The 18,011-nt window shown below is 45.2% G+C and overlaps 1 protein-coding gene across 4 annotated transcripts in view; it reads left to right on the top strand.

Annotated features, from left to right (window-relative positions):
* LOC129715916 (uncharacterized) overlaps positions 1 to 18,011 on the top strand; it is a 114,055-nt gene that overhangs the window by 4,228 nt on the left and 91,816 nt on the right. For all 4 annotated transcript variants that reach the window (XM_055665822.1, XM_055665814.1, XM_055665809.1 and 1 more), the window contains exons 3-9: positions 1,714 to 1,740; positions 3,717 to 3,749; positions 5,856 to 5,933; positions 9,899 to 10,072; positions 10,828 to 11,043; positions 14,833 to 15,006; positions 16,138 to 16,329. In XM_055665822.1, the coding sequence (XP_055521797.1) occupies positions 1,714 to 1,740; positions 3,717 to 3,749; positions 5,856 to 5,933; positions 9,899 to 10,072; positions 10,828 to 11,043; positions 14,833 to 15,006; positions 16,138 to 16,329 (894 nt within the window). The remainder of the gene's footprint in view (positions 1 to 1,713; positions 1,741 to 3,716; positions 3,750 to 5,855; positions 5,934 to 9,898; positions 10,073 to 10,827; positions 11,044 to 14,832; positions 15,007 to 16,137; positions 16,330 to 18,011) is intronic.

Genomic DNA, 18,011 nt, shown 5'->3' with positions numbered 1-18,011 from the left:
TGGGATGTCTAACAAGGGCAGGACCTACACAGTGAATGGTAGACGTCTGGGGAGTGTTACAGAGCAGAGGGATCTAGGAGTACAGGTGCATGGTTCCTTGAAGGTGGATATGGTGGTCAAAAAGGCTTTTGGCACATTGGCCTTCATCAGTCAGATTATTGAGAAAAGAAGCTAGGAGGTCATGTTGCAGTTGTATAAGACATGGGTGAGGCTGCATTTAGAGTATCGTGTTCAGTTCTTGGCACCGTTGTCATGCTGGAAAGATGTGGCCAAGCTGGAAAGGGTACAGAGAAGATTTACGAGGATGTTGCCAGGACTAGAGGGTCTGAGCTATAGGGAGTGGTTGAGTAGGCTGGGTCTCTATTCCTTGGAGCGCTGGAGGATGAGGGGGATCATCTAGAGGTGTATAAACTCACAAGAGGAATAGATCGGGTCGTTGCACAGTCCTTTACCCAGAGTAGGTGAATCGAGGACCAAACGACATAGGTGTAAGGTGAAGGGGAAAAGATTTAATAGGAATCAGAGGTAACTTTTTCACACAAATGGTGGTGGGTGTATGGAACAAGCTGCCATGGGAGGTAGTTGAGGCTGGGACTATCCCAATGTTTAAGAAACAGTTAGACAGGTACATGGATAGGACAGGTTTGGTGGGATTTGGACCAAGCGCAGGCAGGTGGGATGAGTGTAACTCGGTCATGTTGGGCACGTTAGGCCGAAGGTCCCGTTTCCACACTGTATTGACTGTATGACATCTGTAATAGTTTGCTGGAGTATCTGGTGACATGCCAAATCTCCGTAAGCTTCCAAGAATGGGTGCTGTTGTGCCTTTTACATGATTATATCTATGTGCTGAGCCCAGGAGAGGTCTGTTGAGATATTAATGCCCAGGAATTTGAATCTGCCAACTCTCCATAACCGACCCACCAATGAAAACTTCCACATGGTCTCCTGACTTTACCTTTGTTAAGTCGGCGATTAGTTCCTTCATTCTGTGCGTGAGTGAGAGGTTGTCGTTGGTGCTGCACCACTCATCCAAGTGTTTTATCTCTCTCCTGACTCATCACCAACAATAATTCAGCCGGCAACATAGGTGTTGCTGGACAGTTATGGATGGCGTGGGAGCTGTTCTTCCCAACACACACATTGGTGTATAAAGTCGAGCAGGCAGTCTAATGGTTGAAACTGATAATGAGCAGTCGATATTCACAGTTAGAGTCAGAGACAACCACAATAAATCTATTATTTCCAATAGACTGAAACCCCTGTCCCACTGTACGAGTTCATTCCAAGAGTTCTCCCGAGTTTGCCCTGATTCCAACTCGGAGATTTACGGTAATGGCCACTCGTCGGTACTCGGGGCTCTCGTTGAAACACATTGAAAAATCTTCATGAGTCTTCCCGTTCTCACTTGCCGTTAGCGAGTCTTCCCCAGTACCTGCCGTTACCGTAACGAGCCGCTAAGAGACGTCCCCGAGCTCTGACGTACCCGCTGCGTCCATTCTCCGTGCTTACCACGAGTTCGATTTTTTTTAAACTCGGTAGAGCTCTTGGAATGAACTCGTACCGTGGGACAGGACTTTAATTCAGGACAGAATTCATGCTTATTTTTAAGTGTTCTTATTAAGTTTGAATCATTTTTTCGTGGTCAATGCTCTGTATATTCTGCATTTCAACTGCAAGTTTTATACTAAATCTTTCTTTTCTATATGACAGGCATGATGGATGATGTGCAGTTACTTGGTAAGTTGCATGGTAACCGGAAGAAAAGGGAGTGGTGGTTAGTTATGTGTACTGATCTGGCAGCCTGGTGCGTTAGCCACCCCTGAGCTCATATAATAGCCCGATAAAAGGTTCAAAGGTACAAAAGATCATCTGCACCATGATTCTATCAAGTTGTTTGTTAGAAAGTGATTCAAATGCTGTAAATCAGTATTGTAAATTCACAGAATCTTACAGCACAGAAGAAGGGCACTTAGAACATGGAACATAGAACATAGAACAGTACAGCACAGGAGCAAGTCCTATGGCCCACAGTGTCTGTGCCGAACATGATGCCAAGATCAATTCTTATCCACAGGCACATAATCCATGTCCCTCCATTTCCTGAATATCCATACGCCGATACTAAAGTCTCTTAAATCCACTATTGTACCTGCCTCAACCACCAAACCCGGCAGTGAATTCCAGGCACCTACCATCCTTTGTGTAAAAATGTTGCCCTGCACTACTTTTTTCAACTTTGCCCCTCTCACCTTACTGGTATGGTCTCTAGTGTTTGATTTTTCCATCCTGGGGAAAAGATTCTAATGGAACAATAGAGAAGTGTGGGAGCACAGAGAGTGCCCATTAGGCCCCATTGAGTCATTGTTTATAGGTTTATAGGATATAATTTGGCCAATTGAGTCTCTGTTGCATCCAGAGAAATAATCTAGTTATAGATATAAAGTGTACAGCATAAAGAAAAACATGTGATGGACACAAAATGCTGGCCTACAGGGCCTGTCCCACTAACGCGACTTTTCAGCGACTGTCCTCGACCTTCAAGCTCAAGGGCACTCGCCTGAGAAACCGTGAGCTGGATCGACCGTCCACACACACACACACACACACACACGCACACGCACACGCACACGCACACGCACACACGCACACACACACACGCACACGTGCACACACACACGCGCGCGCACGCACACACACACACACACGCACATACACTCACACACACACACACACACACACACACACACACACACACGCGCACACACACACACACGCACACACACGCGCCCACACACACACACACACACGCGCGCGCGCACACACACCACACACACACACACACCGCAAAGGCGGGGGCCAGGGAAAGCGGGGGAGCGCTGTCTGAAATTCACACAACGGATGAACAGGAAGGTAAAAGACAGCTGGCACAATGTACGGTAAGTTCTTTAGAGAGCGCGTGGGGGGTCGGGGAGAGAAGGTGGAGACACTTTTAAGAACCCAGACAACATAATAAAGTTTAGCGGGCATTTAACATTACCGGTCGGTTTTCCTTGGTTCTGAAAACTCCAATGAGCCAATTAAAATGCCCGGTCAGCAAAGGAGATTGCCTACGGCTACCTCGACTGCCTAGAGACCCCACTCCACTGCACTACGAGTTCAAATGAACCATGCCGACCAATTTGTACTCGCAGAAATTTTTCAACATGCTGAAATTGTTTCCTCAACCAAACAGGCCGTGTGTATTCGGGAACTTCCCTCAAGCATGAAGGAGAGTTCCAGTGACCTCCGAGGACCTCCTAGGACCATGTGTCGATCATGCTGCGAGTTTGAGTCGAGTGCAAACTCTTCTAAACTCGCAAATTAGGTCGCCACAGTAGGACAGGCCCATAACTCAGCGAGACAGGCAGCTTCTCTGGAGAGAAGGAATGGGTGACGTCTCGACCCGAAACATCACCCATTCCTTCTCTCCAGAAATGCTGCCTGTCCTGCAGAGTTACTCCAGCGTTTTGTGTCTATCTTCGGTTTAAACCAGCATCTGCAGTTCATTCCTACACATAAAGAAAAGCATGTTTTGGCTTTGTGTGCTCATGCCATTTGGTCGAAATAAAGCTGTTCAGTAGCTCACCAAATCTGCATTTTCACTTAATTAAGTCATTTTTAATGTATGTTTTCAAAATTTCTAAATGTTTGACAATTTTGTTTTCTATTCACAGACTTATCAGCGTTTGATCCAGATTGTGACCAGAGTAAGTCATAAAAGCAAGAAGATAGTTGGGAGTAGAATCTATAGCTGGTTTTCTGGCAGGGCAGTCCCAATCAAGGGGGATGTGGTTTCTTAGAATCACAAGGTGGTTACACTACAAAAGGAGGCCATTTGATCCATCAACCCATGCCATCTCTGCTATCTCATTGAACAGGTTGCTGGAGAGATGATGTGGGGGTGGGGCGGGGGGGGGGGGGGGGGGGGGGGGCTAAGGGGGAAGAATTTTGATTTCTGGGTCATTGGGGCTGATTCTGCGGATGTTGGTGCAGTAATTGATGGAAGATTACACCTGGGCACAGTGCCTTGGAGAGCTTAAACTAGAATGGTGAAGGGAGGCAAACTTGAGCAAGGAGGTGTGGGAAGGGAATAAGGAGAGAAATAAAAGACAGAAAAGGAAGAAGAAAATACAGAAAGTAGAAGAAACAAGAGACAAGTCAAGTTTATTCATATATGTGCATGTACGGGAAGGTACACGGACTCAGACAATGTACGGAATTATAAATTATATGTAGATCACACATAAATTCTACCAGAAATGAAAAGAAAAAATACTATGGGGAAAACAATGCAGTCGTGCAAATCTCAAATGGAAAACAAGTGCAAAAGGTTGTGTGCCATTGCCGGGCTGGGTTTCGGGTTGTGCAGGTTGGTTCAAGAAGCAGATAGTTGAAGGAACCTGGTGGTGTGTGAGTGATCGCTGTTTCTCTAAACTAAACTAAAACTAAAGTGGTGATGTATGTGATGGAATTATAGAGGGATTTTGAGCTATATGCAAGACAGACACATTTCTACTCATTGCTAACTAACACATTTGTATGGGTTAAACCAAATTGGCAATAATATTGTGGAAGAGGAATAGCTCATTGCATTGAGAGGGACCTTTTTCTATGATGTTCAAATCCTGTGACAAAAATGAAACAAAAATAGATAAATGTTAACTGAGCCAAGGGGATATGCACACGCATGTACTGTAAGTGCTGGGGTCAGACCTGTTCTAATGTAATCTACCCAAGGTTAATCTGCGTTTATGTATGATTTGCATGTAACAAACATATGCAATTTGATCTAGTCTTTAAGTTATTTAACATTCTGTTGCTAATTTATATTTTATCTGATGTGTAAGTACAGGAACCTCAAACTAGTCCATGCATTGTGAGGTGAAGATTTTCTTTCTTGCAAATATAGTGGTGGTGAGATACACCTCAAACAGTAACAATAATATAAACAAAGATTGTCATATGTGCCCACCTAAGAACATTCAAATTCCTGCTTGGTGCAGCATAACAGTCTCGTAAACACAATTATACATAGATAAATATATATTAATACAAAATACAATAAGTTAAAACCAGGCTGGTAAATTAAAGCTAGGTGCAAAATCAAAGTCGGCAGTGTAACCATAGACACGGTCCATGGAAAATCATAGTTGCTTGAGGTTTGTGTCATGCAGTGTTCCCTCAGCTTAAGTTACTTAATTGTACTTAATTAGTGCAATTGGCTTGCCCATTGCTTTGCCAACGGGTTTAGGCCAATATTGGGTACATGAAGAAACTTGCGTGATGCTCCAGCTGATTGATCCAAAGGTATGGGATATATATCTGATGATACCTATCATTATTCACTACTCCACTCTTCCAGATGGACTGAACTCAGCTGCAATAAACACTCGATGGCCGTGGTCTTCAAGAATAATGTTCATAGTGCCGCAATATGAAACAGGTTCATTGTCAATGAATAACGGACAGGAAAATAACACAACAGTTTATCTGTAACAAAACTCACACAAGACAACATAACATTTTACAGTCACAGTGCAGTTAAGGTAGTATATATATTTATATACTATTATATATATATTTTCTTATATATATTTTCTGTCAAAAAGCCCTCGGAGGAAAAATGCAGGGTGTGGGAATGATACTCACTAGCAGTGTTGAGGATGAGAGGGAGGAAGAGGGACTCCAATAGGTATCAGCTTTTGGAAGCTTGAAAGCTTGAAGAATCATAATTATAAATACTAATTAGAAATACAGGTCATTAGTTTTATTAGCTGGGAAAGAGTGAACTAAATGTTGTTTTTAATTTATAGGCTACTACGACAGAATACGAGAAATATTTGTGGAAGTTGGAATTAATATTTCTCCTACTGCTGCAACACTTCCACCTGGTAAATGTTGGATTATTTTTATTTCACCTGCACTTGGTTTCATATTTGTTCCTGAGACACGCCTTGGCAAGCGTGCAGGAAGGCATCTCTGCCACTTGGTGTCCTTATCTGTGGAGAAAAGAGGATCAGAAATGTTTATCAAAATCGATTTTTCAATATTCACATCCCTGGCAATATGAAATTCTTCCCGCCGTTTTCACCAATTTTGAGAGCATGGAAACAGGCCTGTCGGTACCACATCCATGCTGACTCTTCCCCCATCTACACTAATCCCAAATTCTTCTATGCCTTGTATCTCCTCCCATCCCACCGCCCTCGGGCTTCTCCTCCTCCCCTTTTTCCTTCCTTCTCCCCTCCCACCCCCCATCAGTCTGAAGAAGGGTTTCGGCCCGAAACGTCGCCTATTTTCTTCGCTTCATAGATGCTGCTGCACCTGCTGAGTTTCTCCAGCAATTTTGTGTACCTTCTTTCTTCTATGCCTTGCCTGTTTTAATTGTCTACTAAGTGTCTCTGAAACTAATTGTGTCTGATTCCTTCCACCTCCTGTGAAAGAACAATTCAAACTTTGACCACTCTCTGAACAAAGAACCCTTTTCTCTCAGATCCCCCTTAAAACTTCTTGATACCTCAATAATGGGAAAAAAATATTTTGACCATATATCCTATCTATGCCTCACTTAATCTTATACATCTTGTCATCCCCTCACCCTTCGTCGCTCCAGGGAAGGAAGCTCACCTATCCAATCTCTCCCCATATCTAACATCCTCTGCCTAGGCAATGAACACTCTCCTCTGCTGGTCCTCACTCTTAACAAATTCTCCTTTGACTCCTCCCACTTCCTCCAAATCAAAGGCATAACCATGGGCACTCGCATGGGCACCAGCTATGCCTGCCTCTTTGTAGGGTACGTTGAACAATCCCTATTCCAGGCGTACACTGGCCCTATCCCCAAACTCTATCTCCGTTACATTGATAACTGCATTGTTGCTACCTCCTGCACCCATGCAGAACTCATGGACTCATCAACTTCACCACCAATTTCCATCCTGCACTCAAATTCACTTGAACCATCTCCGACACCTCCCTCCCCTTTCTTGATCTCCCAGTCTCCATCACAGGAGATAGACTGTCGACTGACATCTATTATAAACCTATTGAATCCCACAACTATCTAGACTACACTTCTTCCCACCCTGCTTCTTGCAAAGATTTTATCCCCAAACTCCCAGTTCCTCCATCTACGACGCATCTGTGACCAAGATGAGGTGTTCCATACCAGGACATTCGAGATGTCCTCATTCTTTAGGGAACGGGGGTTCCCCCATTCAATTATCGATGAGACCTTGGTGTCTCCTTGGTACCCCTTGTTCCCCCTCCCCCTAGTCACAACATGGACTGAGTCCCCCAAGTCCTTTCCTTTCACCCCATCAGCCGTCGCATAATTCTGTGACATTTTCGCCAGCTCCAACAGGATCTCACCACTAGTAACATCTTTCCATCTCCACCCTTGCCTTCTGCAGAGACCGTTCCCTCCGCAACTCTCAGGTTAACTCATCCCTTCCCACCCAAACCACCCCCTCCCCAGGTACCTTCCACAGCAACCACGGGAGGTGCAACACATGTCCCTCTACCTACTCCTCTGTCCAGGGACCCCAACAGTCCTTTCAAGTTAGGCATAGGCTCACTTGCACCTCCTCCAACCTCATCTACTGTATCCATTATTCAATGTGTGGACTATTGTACATCGGCAATAGACTGGCCGATCGTTTTGCTGAACACCTTCGCTCAGTCCGCCTGGACCTACCTGATCTCCCGGTTGCCAAACACTTTAATTCCCCTTCCCATTCCCACACTGACCTTTCTGTCCTGGGCCTCCTCCATTGTCAGAGTGAGGCCAAATGAAAATTGGAGGAACAGCATCTCATATTTTGCTTGGGCAGCTTACAAGCCAGTGGCATGAAAATTGATTTCTCTAACTTCAAGTAACCCCTGCAATCCTTCTCCATCCCTTCCCCATCCAATTCATACCAGCTTCGAAGTTGAGTCTCATTGTCTCAATGGCCCGTTTCCTTTATCATCATTACTTTTTCGCATATCTTTCATGCATTTGTTCTATATCTCTCTACATCACCGTCTGCATCTCTTGTTTCCCTTCCCCCAACTCTCAATTCGAAGAAGGGTCTCAATCCGAAACGTCACCTATTCCTTTTCTCCAGAGATGTTGTGTGACCCGCTGAGTTGCTCCAGCTTTTTGTGTCTATCTTTGGTTTAAACCAGTATCTGCCGTTCCTTTCTACACAATAAGTCTGCAAAGTTACTAATCAGCACCAACATTTTCATCGCAATCATTGGTATACATCACAAGCAACAGAGATCGCAGCACTAATCCTTGCAGAACACCAATCTGAATTCTGTGGCCAAGGCAATTTTGTATCCAACTTATTAACTTACCCTAGATCCCTTCTCTTAATCTTCTAGATCAGTATACCATGAGGGACCTTGTTGAACACTTTACTGAGGTCATGTAGATAACATCCACTATCGTACACTTATCAATCATCTTTGTCACCTCCCTAATAAACTCAATCAAATTTATCAGGACCTCCCCCACACAAAGTCATGCTGATTATCCCTGTTAAGTCCATGCATTTAAATCTTGTCTCAAGTAAATCCAAGTAAATATTGTCTCTAAGAATTTCTCCAATACTTTCACTACCACTGATGTAATAATAATACTAATAATAATATATTTTATTGTCATTGCACATAAGCGCAACGAGATTTGGTATGCAGCTTCCACCCGATGTCTTTGAGGGTCAGTGTAATTTACTGGCTTTTCACTGTTGCCCGCCTTGTGTCTTAAATAATATTGGCTATTCTCGTTTTCTGCTACCTTGCCCGTGGCTAAAGTGGATACAAAGATCTCTGTTAAAGCCCCTGTATCTCCTCTCTTGCCTCCCCCAGTACCATGGGATAGATCCCACCAAATGTCTTATCCACCCAAATGTTTCTCATGAACACCACAACCACCTGATTAATATCAATATGCTTCTGAATATATTCTCCCCGCTATACCCAATCTCACCATCATCGAGGTCCTTCTCCTTAGTGAGTACCATTACGAAGGCCTCATCCACTTCCACTGACTCTAAGTATAAATTCCCACCTTTGTCTTTGAGAGGACCTAACCATTTACTCGTTATGTTCTTGCTCTCTATATTCATATAATATGCCATGGGATTCACTTTAATCCTACTTGCCAAAGATATTCCATGGCAAGTAGGATTAAAGAAAATCTTGTTTCTTGAATCCTCCAGCAGATTGTTTGTTACTCCAGATTCCTGCATTTGCTGTCTCTTGTATCTCTGAATCAGTCGACCCGAAACATCACCCATTCCTTCTCTCCAGAGATGCCGCCTGTCCCGCTGAGTTACTCCAGCATTTTGTGTCTATCTTGTATCTCGCATCTCCACACTTTCTTTCTTTCACTGATTGACAGAGGATGTTGTTTCTGACTGCTGCCCTTCTTTTGCCCCAAATGTTGCTCGTAGTTGAACGCCCATCACAGTTTCTTGCCCGTTTTGTAATGTCAATAACCAAGGAGAAAGCATGAATGGAACTTGGGGTTGTCAATGGTCAGATTAGGTTACTGCTCTTTCTTGTTCCCTTGCCTGTATAATTCCAACCTCAGCACTTATAACATAGCACAAAGTGCTGGAGGAGCTCGGTGGTCAGGCACTATCTGCGGAGGGAAATGGATATACAGCATTTTGGGTCTGGACCCTTCTTCAGACCCAAAATGCGTCTGTCCTTTCCTGCAGTGTTCCTCCAGCACATGGTGCTTTGCTCAAGATTCCAGCATCTGCAGTTTCTTGTGTCTCCTAGCAGTTACTATACAGGCTCATGAATCCTTAGGAACCTTTAAAAGTAATCTATACACATGTCTTTTTATTTTTGTTCACAGAATCTGATATTAACAAGCGCATCCACAACTACCGACTACATGTTGCAAAAACATGGATGCCAGACACCAAATACAAGCAGATTGAAAACAAGTTTGACCTCTACCAACATGAGCTTGTCCTGCTTGCACAACAGGAACAACGTAGTAAATTCAGGCCTGAAATGACTGCAGATGGTAATCCTCTAAGTTATTTACAGAATTATATTCTGGCTGTTTGCAATGATATTTAACGAGTTGTCTCCCTCTACCAGAGCTCTGGGGGGGCACAATGGCACAGCTGGTAGAGCCACTGCCGTATAGCGCCAGAGACCCAGGTTTCATCCTAACCTTAGGTGCTGTCAGTATGTGCAGTTTGCATGTTCTCCCAGTGACCACGTGGGTTTCCCCTGGGTGCTCCAGTTTCCTCCCGCATACCAAAGACGTGCAGGTTTGTGGGTTACTTGGCCTCTGGAAAATTGCCCGCCGTGTGTAGGAAGTGGGTGAGAAAGTAGGATACCATAGAACAAGTGTGAACGGGATGTTCGGCAGGGACTTGGTGAGCCAAAGGGCTTGTTTCCACGCTATATCTTTCAATCAATCAATCCAAGCTCTGGTTGTTCTCCAAGGTCCAATCCACTTGACAACTGTGAAGCTTTTAAAAAGAAAAGAACTCCGTGAAAAAGCACAGGTTGAAAATCTCAAATTCCTAATGCCATTGGATAAGCCTTGAATAAGAAATACCGTCATATGCTGATGTTTATATAAATTCTATTCACTTGCAATTGGATTGTATTCCTGAGTGAGCCAAGGTAACGGACAGTGCTTTTTTGCCGCTATGCATATTCCAGTTCACCAGGCTGTGCCCACTCTCTGCAGCCTCTGCCGTACCAGGCCATGATGCAACCGTGCTCACCTTGAATAAAGACTAAGTCTTGCTTCTTTTTTTCCAGAAAAGAAACAAATAGAAATGCCCATCAACCGAAAGCTGGCATCAGATCTCCAGCGCCTGGCGATGAAGAAGCTGGATCTGGTACTAATGTGGGTGCCTCCGACAACACGGGGCAATCTAGACCAAGACTCCACTATTCTTCGCGAGGAAATCATTCGTGAAAATGAACTGGCAAAAGCAGAGGCTTCATCTTCCGCAGCTGAAATGACAAAAGAAGGTTTGAAATTGTACTTTATCATTCAAAGAGGGTTTCATTTCTAACTTGTTACCATGCTTCATTATGTTTTTTAACGTTGGAGAATTATTCAGGTGAATCATGAATTCAGTGACTCAATAGCATTTAAAAGACATGTGGACAGATAGACCGATAGGAACGACGAGAGGGATATAGGCCAGGTGTGCGCAACTAGCTCTGATAGATATCTTGGTCGGCATGGATGAGTTGGTCCAAAGGGCCTGTGCTATATGGCAGTATGACTACGACTGCACAGTGAATGGTAGGGCTCTGGGGAGTGTTATAGAGCAGAGGCATCTAGGCGTGCAGGTACGTAATCCTTGAAGGTGGAATTGCAAGGAGATAGGGTGGTCAAAAAGGCATTTGGCACATTGGCCTTCATTAGTCAGAGTATTGAGTTAGACAGGTACATGGATAGGACAGGTTTGGAGGGATATGGGCTGGTGGAACTAGTGTAGCTGGGACATGTAGCTGAGACGTGGATAAATGTGAGGTTATCCACTTTGGTGGCAAAAACAGGAAAGTAGACTATTATCTGAATGGTGGCCGATTAGGAAAAGGGGAGATGCAACGAGACCTGGGTGTCATGGTACACCAGTCGTTAAAAGTAGGCATGCAGGTGCAGCAGGCAGTGAAGAAAGCGAATGGTATGTTAGCATTCATAGCAAAATGATTTGAGTATAGAAGCAGGGAGGTTCTACTGCAGTTGTACAGGGTATTGGTGAGACCACACCTGGAGTATTGCGTACAGTTTTGGTCTCCTAATCTGAGGAAAGACATTCTTGCCATAGAGGGAGTGCAGAGAAGGTTCACCAGACTGATTCCTGGGATATCAGGACTTTCATATGAAGAAAGACTGGATAGACTCGGCTTGTACTCACTAGAATTTAGAAGATTGAGGGGGGATCTTATAGAAACTTACAAAATTCTTAAGGGGTTGGACAGGCTAGATGCAGGAAGGTTGTTCCCGAAGTTGTGGAAGTCCAGAATAAGGGGTCACAGTTTAAGGATAAAGGGGAAATCGTTTAGGACCGAGATGAGGAAAACATTTTTCACACAGAGAGTGGTGAATCTCTGGAATTCTCTGCCACAGAAGAAGTTGAGGCCAGTTCATTGGCTATATTTAAGAGGGAGTCAGATGTGGCCCTTGTGGCTAAAGGGATCAGGGGGTATGGAAAGAAGGCAGGTACAGGATACTGAGTTGGATGATCAACCATGATCATATTGAATGGCGGTGCAGGCTCGAAGGGCCGAATGGCCTACTCCTGCACCTATTTTATATGTTTCTATGTTTCTATAGAAGTTGGGAGGCCATATTGCAGTTATTTAAGACATTGGTGAGGCCATTGTGAGCATTGTGTTCAGGTCTGGGCACCATGTCACAGGAAAGATGTTGTCAAGCTAGAAAGGGTACAGAGGAGATTTATGAGTATTTTGCCAGAACTAGAGGGTGTGAGCTTCAGGAAGAGGTAGAGTAGGCTGCGTCTCTATTCCTTGGAGCGCAGGTGGACGAGGGGTGATCTTATAGAGGTGTATAAAATCATGAAAGGAATAGATTGGGTAGATGCACAGTCTCATGCCCAGAGTAGGGGAATCGAGGATCAGCGGACATGGGTTTAAGGTGAAGGGGAAAAGGATTTAATTGGAATCTGACGGATAACTTTTTTACACAAATGGTGGTGGGTGAATGGAACAAGCTGCTAGAGAAGGTAGTTTTGGCAGGGGCTATCGCAACGTTTAAGAAACAGTTAGACAGGTACATGGATAGGACAGATTTGGAGGGATATGTGCAAATCGCGGGCAGGTGGAACTAGTGTAGCTGGGACATGGGAAAGTTTGGCCAAAGGGCCTTTTTTCACTATGATTCTATGACTCTATAAATTTTGGGGCAAGTACGAGGGGCTGAGTGGCCTTCTCCTGCTTCTATTGTGTTCTTGTGCTCACATAAGCAATAACCTCAAATGGAAAACCAACTCAGACCACGTTTATAAACAAGCCAACCAAAGACTCTTCTTTCTCCGCCAGCTCAAGAAGTTCAGAGTGAGGAAACATCTCCTAATCCGATTTTACGCAGCCATCATCCAAAGCATGCTCACTTCATCAATAACAGTCTGGTACAGCAGTTTAGACACTCACTCCCGTAATAAACTACAGCGCATTGTCAACAAAGCATCCAAAATCATCAGCACTCCCCTCCCATCAATAGAATCACTCAATCTCAAACGGTCCGTGTCAAGGGTGAAGAAAATCATTTCTGATCCCTCCCACCCAGCTCACCACACCTTCCACCTGCTGCCCTCAGGGAGGCGCTACAGCCCACTGCCCGCCAAAACATCACGATTCAAAAACAGTTTCTATCCACATGCAATTCGAACTCTGAACACCCTATGACAATATCACAAAGCCACCCCATGCATGTACTGTATACTGTATGTTGTCTGTGTTTTATGTTATGTTATGTTCTGCTTACTGTGTTCTTCTGTTCCACAAACTGTATGTCTGCATGACTGGAATCAGCTTATTGTGTAAAATCCTGTACTGAACATGAATTCCACCAACTTGACTGTGTGGTCATTAAATAATCTTGAATCTTGAATCTTGAGAGCTGGCTTCGACTTGGCAGTCTAAATGGCTGCCTTTTATGTTTTAAGAAAATACAAGGAAGTGTCCTGGTGGTATCTACTGGATACTGTGCACCAAATGTGTTTTCCTGAGCCTTTTGCAGTAGTTGATTTAACGTTCGGGGAAACTGAAACAATTCTGATGTAATTCACTATCACTTGCTGAGACTTCTTGCTGAGAGTCATGTTTAACTGACTATCAACCCTGGCTGTCGATGTGTACAGAATTACCTAAATGTAAATATATTGGTATATATTAAGGGACAGAAGTTTAGGGGTAACATGAGGGGGATCTTCTTTACTCAGAGAGTGGTGGCTGTGTGGAATGAGCTTCCAGTGAAGGTGGTGGAGGCAGGTTCGTTTTTATCATTTAAAAATAAATTCGATAGTTATATGAACGGGAAAGGTATGGAGGGTTATGGTCTGAACGCAGGTGTATGGGACTAGGGGAGAATACGTGTTCGGCACGGACTAGAAGGGTCGAGATGGCCTGTTTCCGTGCTGTAATTGTTATATGGTTATATGGTATATGGACGGGAAAGGAATGGAGGGTTATGGTCTGAGTGCAGGTAGATGGGACTAGGGGAGAATACGTGTTCGGCACGGACTAGAAGGGTCGAGATGGCCTGTTTCCGTGCTGTAAATTGTTATATGGTTATATTTATATTTGGGAGGGTCAAAGAGGGAATGACCAGGGTGTGAATGGTCCTTGACTAAGTTGGCTGCTTTCCTGAGGCAGTGTGAAACATGGATGGAGTCAATGGTGGGATGACTGGTCTGCATGATGGACCGAGCTGTAGCCACAACTCTGCAATTCCCTGCTGTCTGGACAGAGTTTGTTGCCAAATCAAGTTGTGATGCAACCTGATATATTGTGCAAAGAGAAGAAAACCTGAGTGTAGATATAGTGTGTGCAGCATTATAGTGTTCCAGACACAGTGGGACATTTCATTTTGTTCCAATTCCCAAACAGCTTTGTCACAGTCATAGTCAAACAGCGTGGAAACAGGACCTTCGTCCCAGTTTTTGCTCACAAAATAAAACTTCAGAGAAATGCGTTCAGCATGCATTCGAGACCAGTTTTATGAATATTGTTGCAAAATGCCAAAACACCATTAATCTTACACAAAACTATTTCTGCTTGTTGTAGAAAGGGAACTGGAAGAAAAGATCATGATGCACAAACTACATGTGGCAGAAGCATGGATGCCCAGGGAGCTACTAGAAACATTGAATGCCAAATTCCTGCTGTTCCAAACCAATGCATCCCGCGAAGAAATGGAGAAGGCAGCCGCGGACATTCGCACAGGGATGTCAGCCGATGGTAAAGCATTACAATCCCTGTTCCAGAGTCAGCTTGTGTCTTTGACTTGCAGCACCAGCCCCCCCCCCCCAACCCCACCCCCAACCCCACCCCCCCCACCCCCCAGCCCCTCCACCTCCACCCCCACCCCACCCCCACCTCCAACCCCCACCCCCCCCTCCACCGCCACCTCCACACACCCCCAACCACCCCCCCCCCACCCCCCACCCTCACCCCAACTCCCACACTTCCCACTCCCACCACCCCACCCCCCCCACCCAGCACGAACTGAACATCTTTGCAGTTTGTCCTGAGTTCTGAAATATTTGTCCTTTGTTCTGAAGATGGGTCATTGACCTGAAACATAAGCTGTGTCCCCCTCTCCATCGGCACTGCTTGAACTGCTGACTATCCTCAACATTTTCTGGGCACCAAATACCTTCTGTTATATGTACTGTGATCAATGCTCTATATGTTCTATGTTCTGTGGTCTGTGGTCTATGTTGTGTGGTCTATGTTGTGTGTTCTATGTTGTGTGGTCTATGTTGTGTGGTCTATGTTGTGTGGTCTATGTTGTGTGGTCTATGTTGTGTGGTCTATGTTGTGTGGTCTATGTTGTTGTGTGGTCTATGTTGTGTGGTCTATGTTGTGTGGTCTGTGGTCTGTGGTCTGTGGTCTGTTGTGTGTTCTATGTTGTGTGGTCTGTGGTGTATGTTGTGTGGTCTATGTTGTGTGGTCTATGGTTGTGTGTTGTGTGGTCTATGTTGTGTGGTCTATGTTGTGTGGTCTATGTTGTGTGGTCTATGTTGTGTGGTCTATGTTGTGTGGTCTATGTTGTGTGTTCTATGTTGTGTGGTCTATGGTCTGTGTTCTGTGTTGCATATTGTGTGGGCTAAGCTCTATGTCCTGTGCTTTATACGCTATGTTCTATATTTATGTTCTATGCTCAACATTAAGTTTGATGTTTAGAATCTATGTTTTATGTTCCATGTTCTATTAATCTTCATTCCATGGCTTATGCTCTGTGTTCTGGCTTTCTGGCCTTACATTCAATCCTTTTCACCGATTCTGTGACTAAGTGTGGGGCTGGTTCCTGCCGATCGTCCCGGACCATGAACCCAGCCCCTGAGGACCTACCTGTGCCTGTTACAGAGCGAAGGATCCAGGCGATGATCCGACACCAGCAGATGACGCTGCGAGTGCAGCAGGCCCACCTCAACCGGCTGCAGGTGGCCGAATCCTGGATTCCCGAGGAACAGCGCCTGAAGATCGAAAACGAGTACACCATGATGCGCGCCATTCATTGGAGGCGCAAGAGCAACAAACCTATGCCTGCCGCCTGGGGTAAGTGTCCCAAACCTTCTTTACTTACCGATTCCAGCATCAGTTGCCCTCATGTCCCGACTTATTAGCCTCAAGCCAGTGTCTCCATCGTCACCCTCTCCTCAGCCGGTTCCACCTGACAGTTTCTCTCTTGTCTACTTCCACCTATCAAGGTCAAGGGTCAAGACCATGAGAGTCAGGAGCGTCCTGTGTATCGACAATGGAACTGTGAAATCTTGCTGCAGCTTTACAGGCCCGGTGATGCAATAACACACACATAAATATACAATACACAATAATCAATAAATATAACACTGGGTAATCATAAGAAGGATAAACTGACGTCCGCAGTGCCACGAAAGACAGTCAGTCCCTGGAAGATCTTAGTTGCTGAGGCAGTGTTTAGTTCATTGTCATTTGCACCAGCACGGTGATGAAAACCTTGCGTTTACAGCAGCATCATAGGTACATGACCCAGATAATAAACAAAAACATAAATTATACATAAATTACAAATAAATTCTACCAAGATAGTGAAAAGCCGCAGACTATGCAAAAATAAAAAAGAGTTTAGCTCAAAAATATAACTCGAGAAAATACAAGTCTGTGCTCGTGCAAGAGGTTGTGCGTAGTAACACAAAAAAGCTGGATAAACTCAGCGGGTGCAGCAGCATCTATGGAACGAAGGAAATAGGCAACGTGTCGGGCCGAAACCCTTCTTCCTTCGCTCCATAGATGCTGCTGCACCCGCTGAGTTTCTCCAGCTTTTTTGTGTACCTTCGATTCTCCAGCATCTGCAGTTCCTTCTTAAACACAGGTGGTGCGTAGTGTTCTGTTACTGAGATCGTGCGGGTCGGTTCAAGAACCTCTTGGTGATAGGAAGGTAGCTTTTCCTGAACCTGGTGGTGTGGGACTTCAGGCTTCTGTAGCTCCTGCCCGATGGCAGCAGTGAGAAGAAGGCACGGCCTAGATGGCCAGTGACATAAAGGCTCTTCTCAACCAGAAGAAGAGGGCCTTTGGGAATGGTGACAGGGAGGAGGTGAAACGGGTGCAGAAAGACCTGAAGGCCAGACTGAGACAGGGCAAGGGTGACTACAGGAGGAACCTGGAGCTGAAACTTCAGCAGAACAACATGAGGGATGTGTGGAGCGGTATGAAGAGCATTACAGGCTACAAGATGGCCAGTGGCCTGGGGAGGGAAAGAATCCGGACTGGGCCAAGGAGCTGAACCTGTTTTTTTAATGGATTTGATGGTGGAGCCTCTGCCCACCCTTCCCCCTTCCCCGAGAGACTCTCCCCCTCAATCCTGGTCCACTTCCTCTGCCCTTTCTTTGTCACACCTGACCATCAAGGCTGAGCAGGTGAGGAAGGAGCTGAGCAGGCAAAGCCACAGATGCTGTTGGTGTCAGCCCTAGGCTACTCCAGACGCGTGCCAGCCAGTTTACCAAAGAGGACGTGACCCAGCTCCTACAATGACTACAGACCTACCTGGAGAGGCTGGTGCTCACTCACCAGCTCAGAGGCCTGGCTGGTGCTCACTCACCTGCGACCCCTGGTTAAACCCTACCTGGACCCCCTGCAGTTCACTTGCCAAACAAAGATGGTGGGTTGTGGACACCATCATCTATCCACCTGCTCCATCATTCCTATGCTCAACTGGATAAGCCAGGGAGCATTGTGAGAGTCATGTTTTTTAACTTCTG

Source organism: Leucoraja erinacea, chromosome 2 (assembly GCF_028641065.1).
Source record: "Leucoraja erinacea ecotype New England chromosome 2, Leri_hhj_1, whole genome shotgun sequence".
Lineage (NCBI taxonomy): Eukaryota > Metazoa > Chordata > Chondrichthyes > Rajiformes > Rajidae > Leucoraja > Leucoraja erinaceus.
The sequence above is the reverse complement of the archived record's forward strand: the minus strand, read 5'-3'. Positions and strand labels throughout refer to the sequence as shown.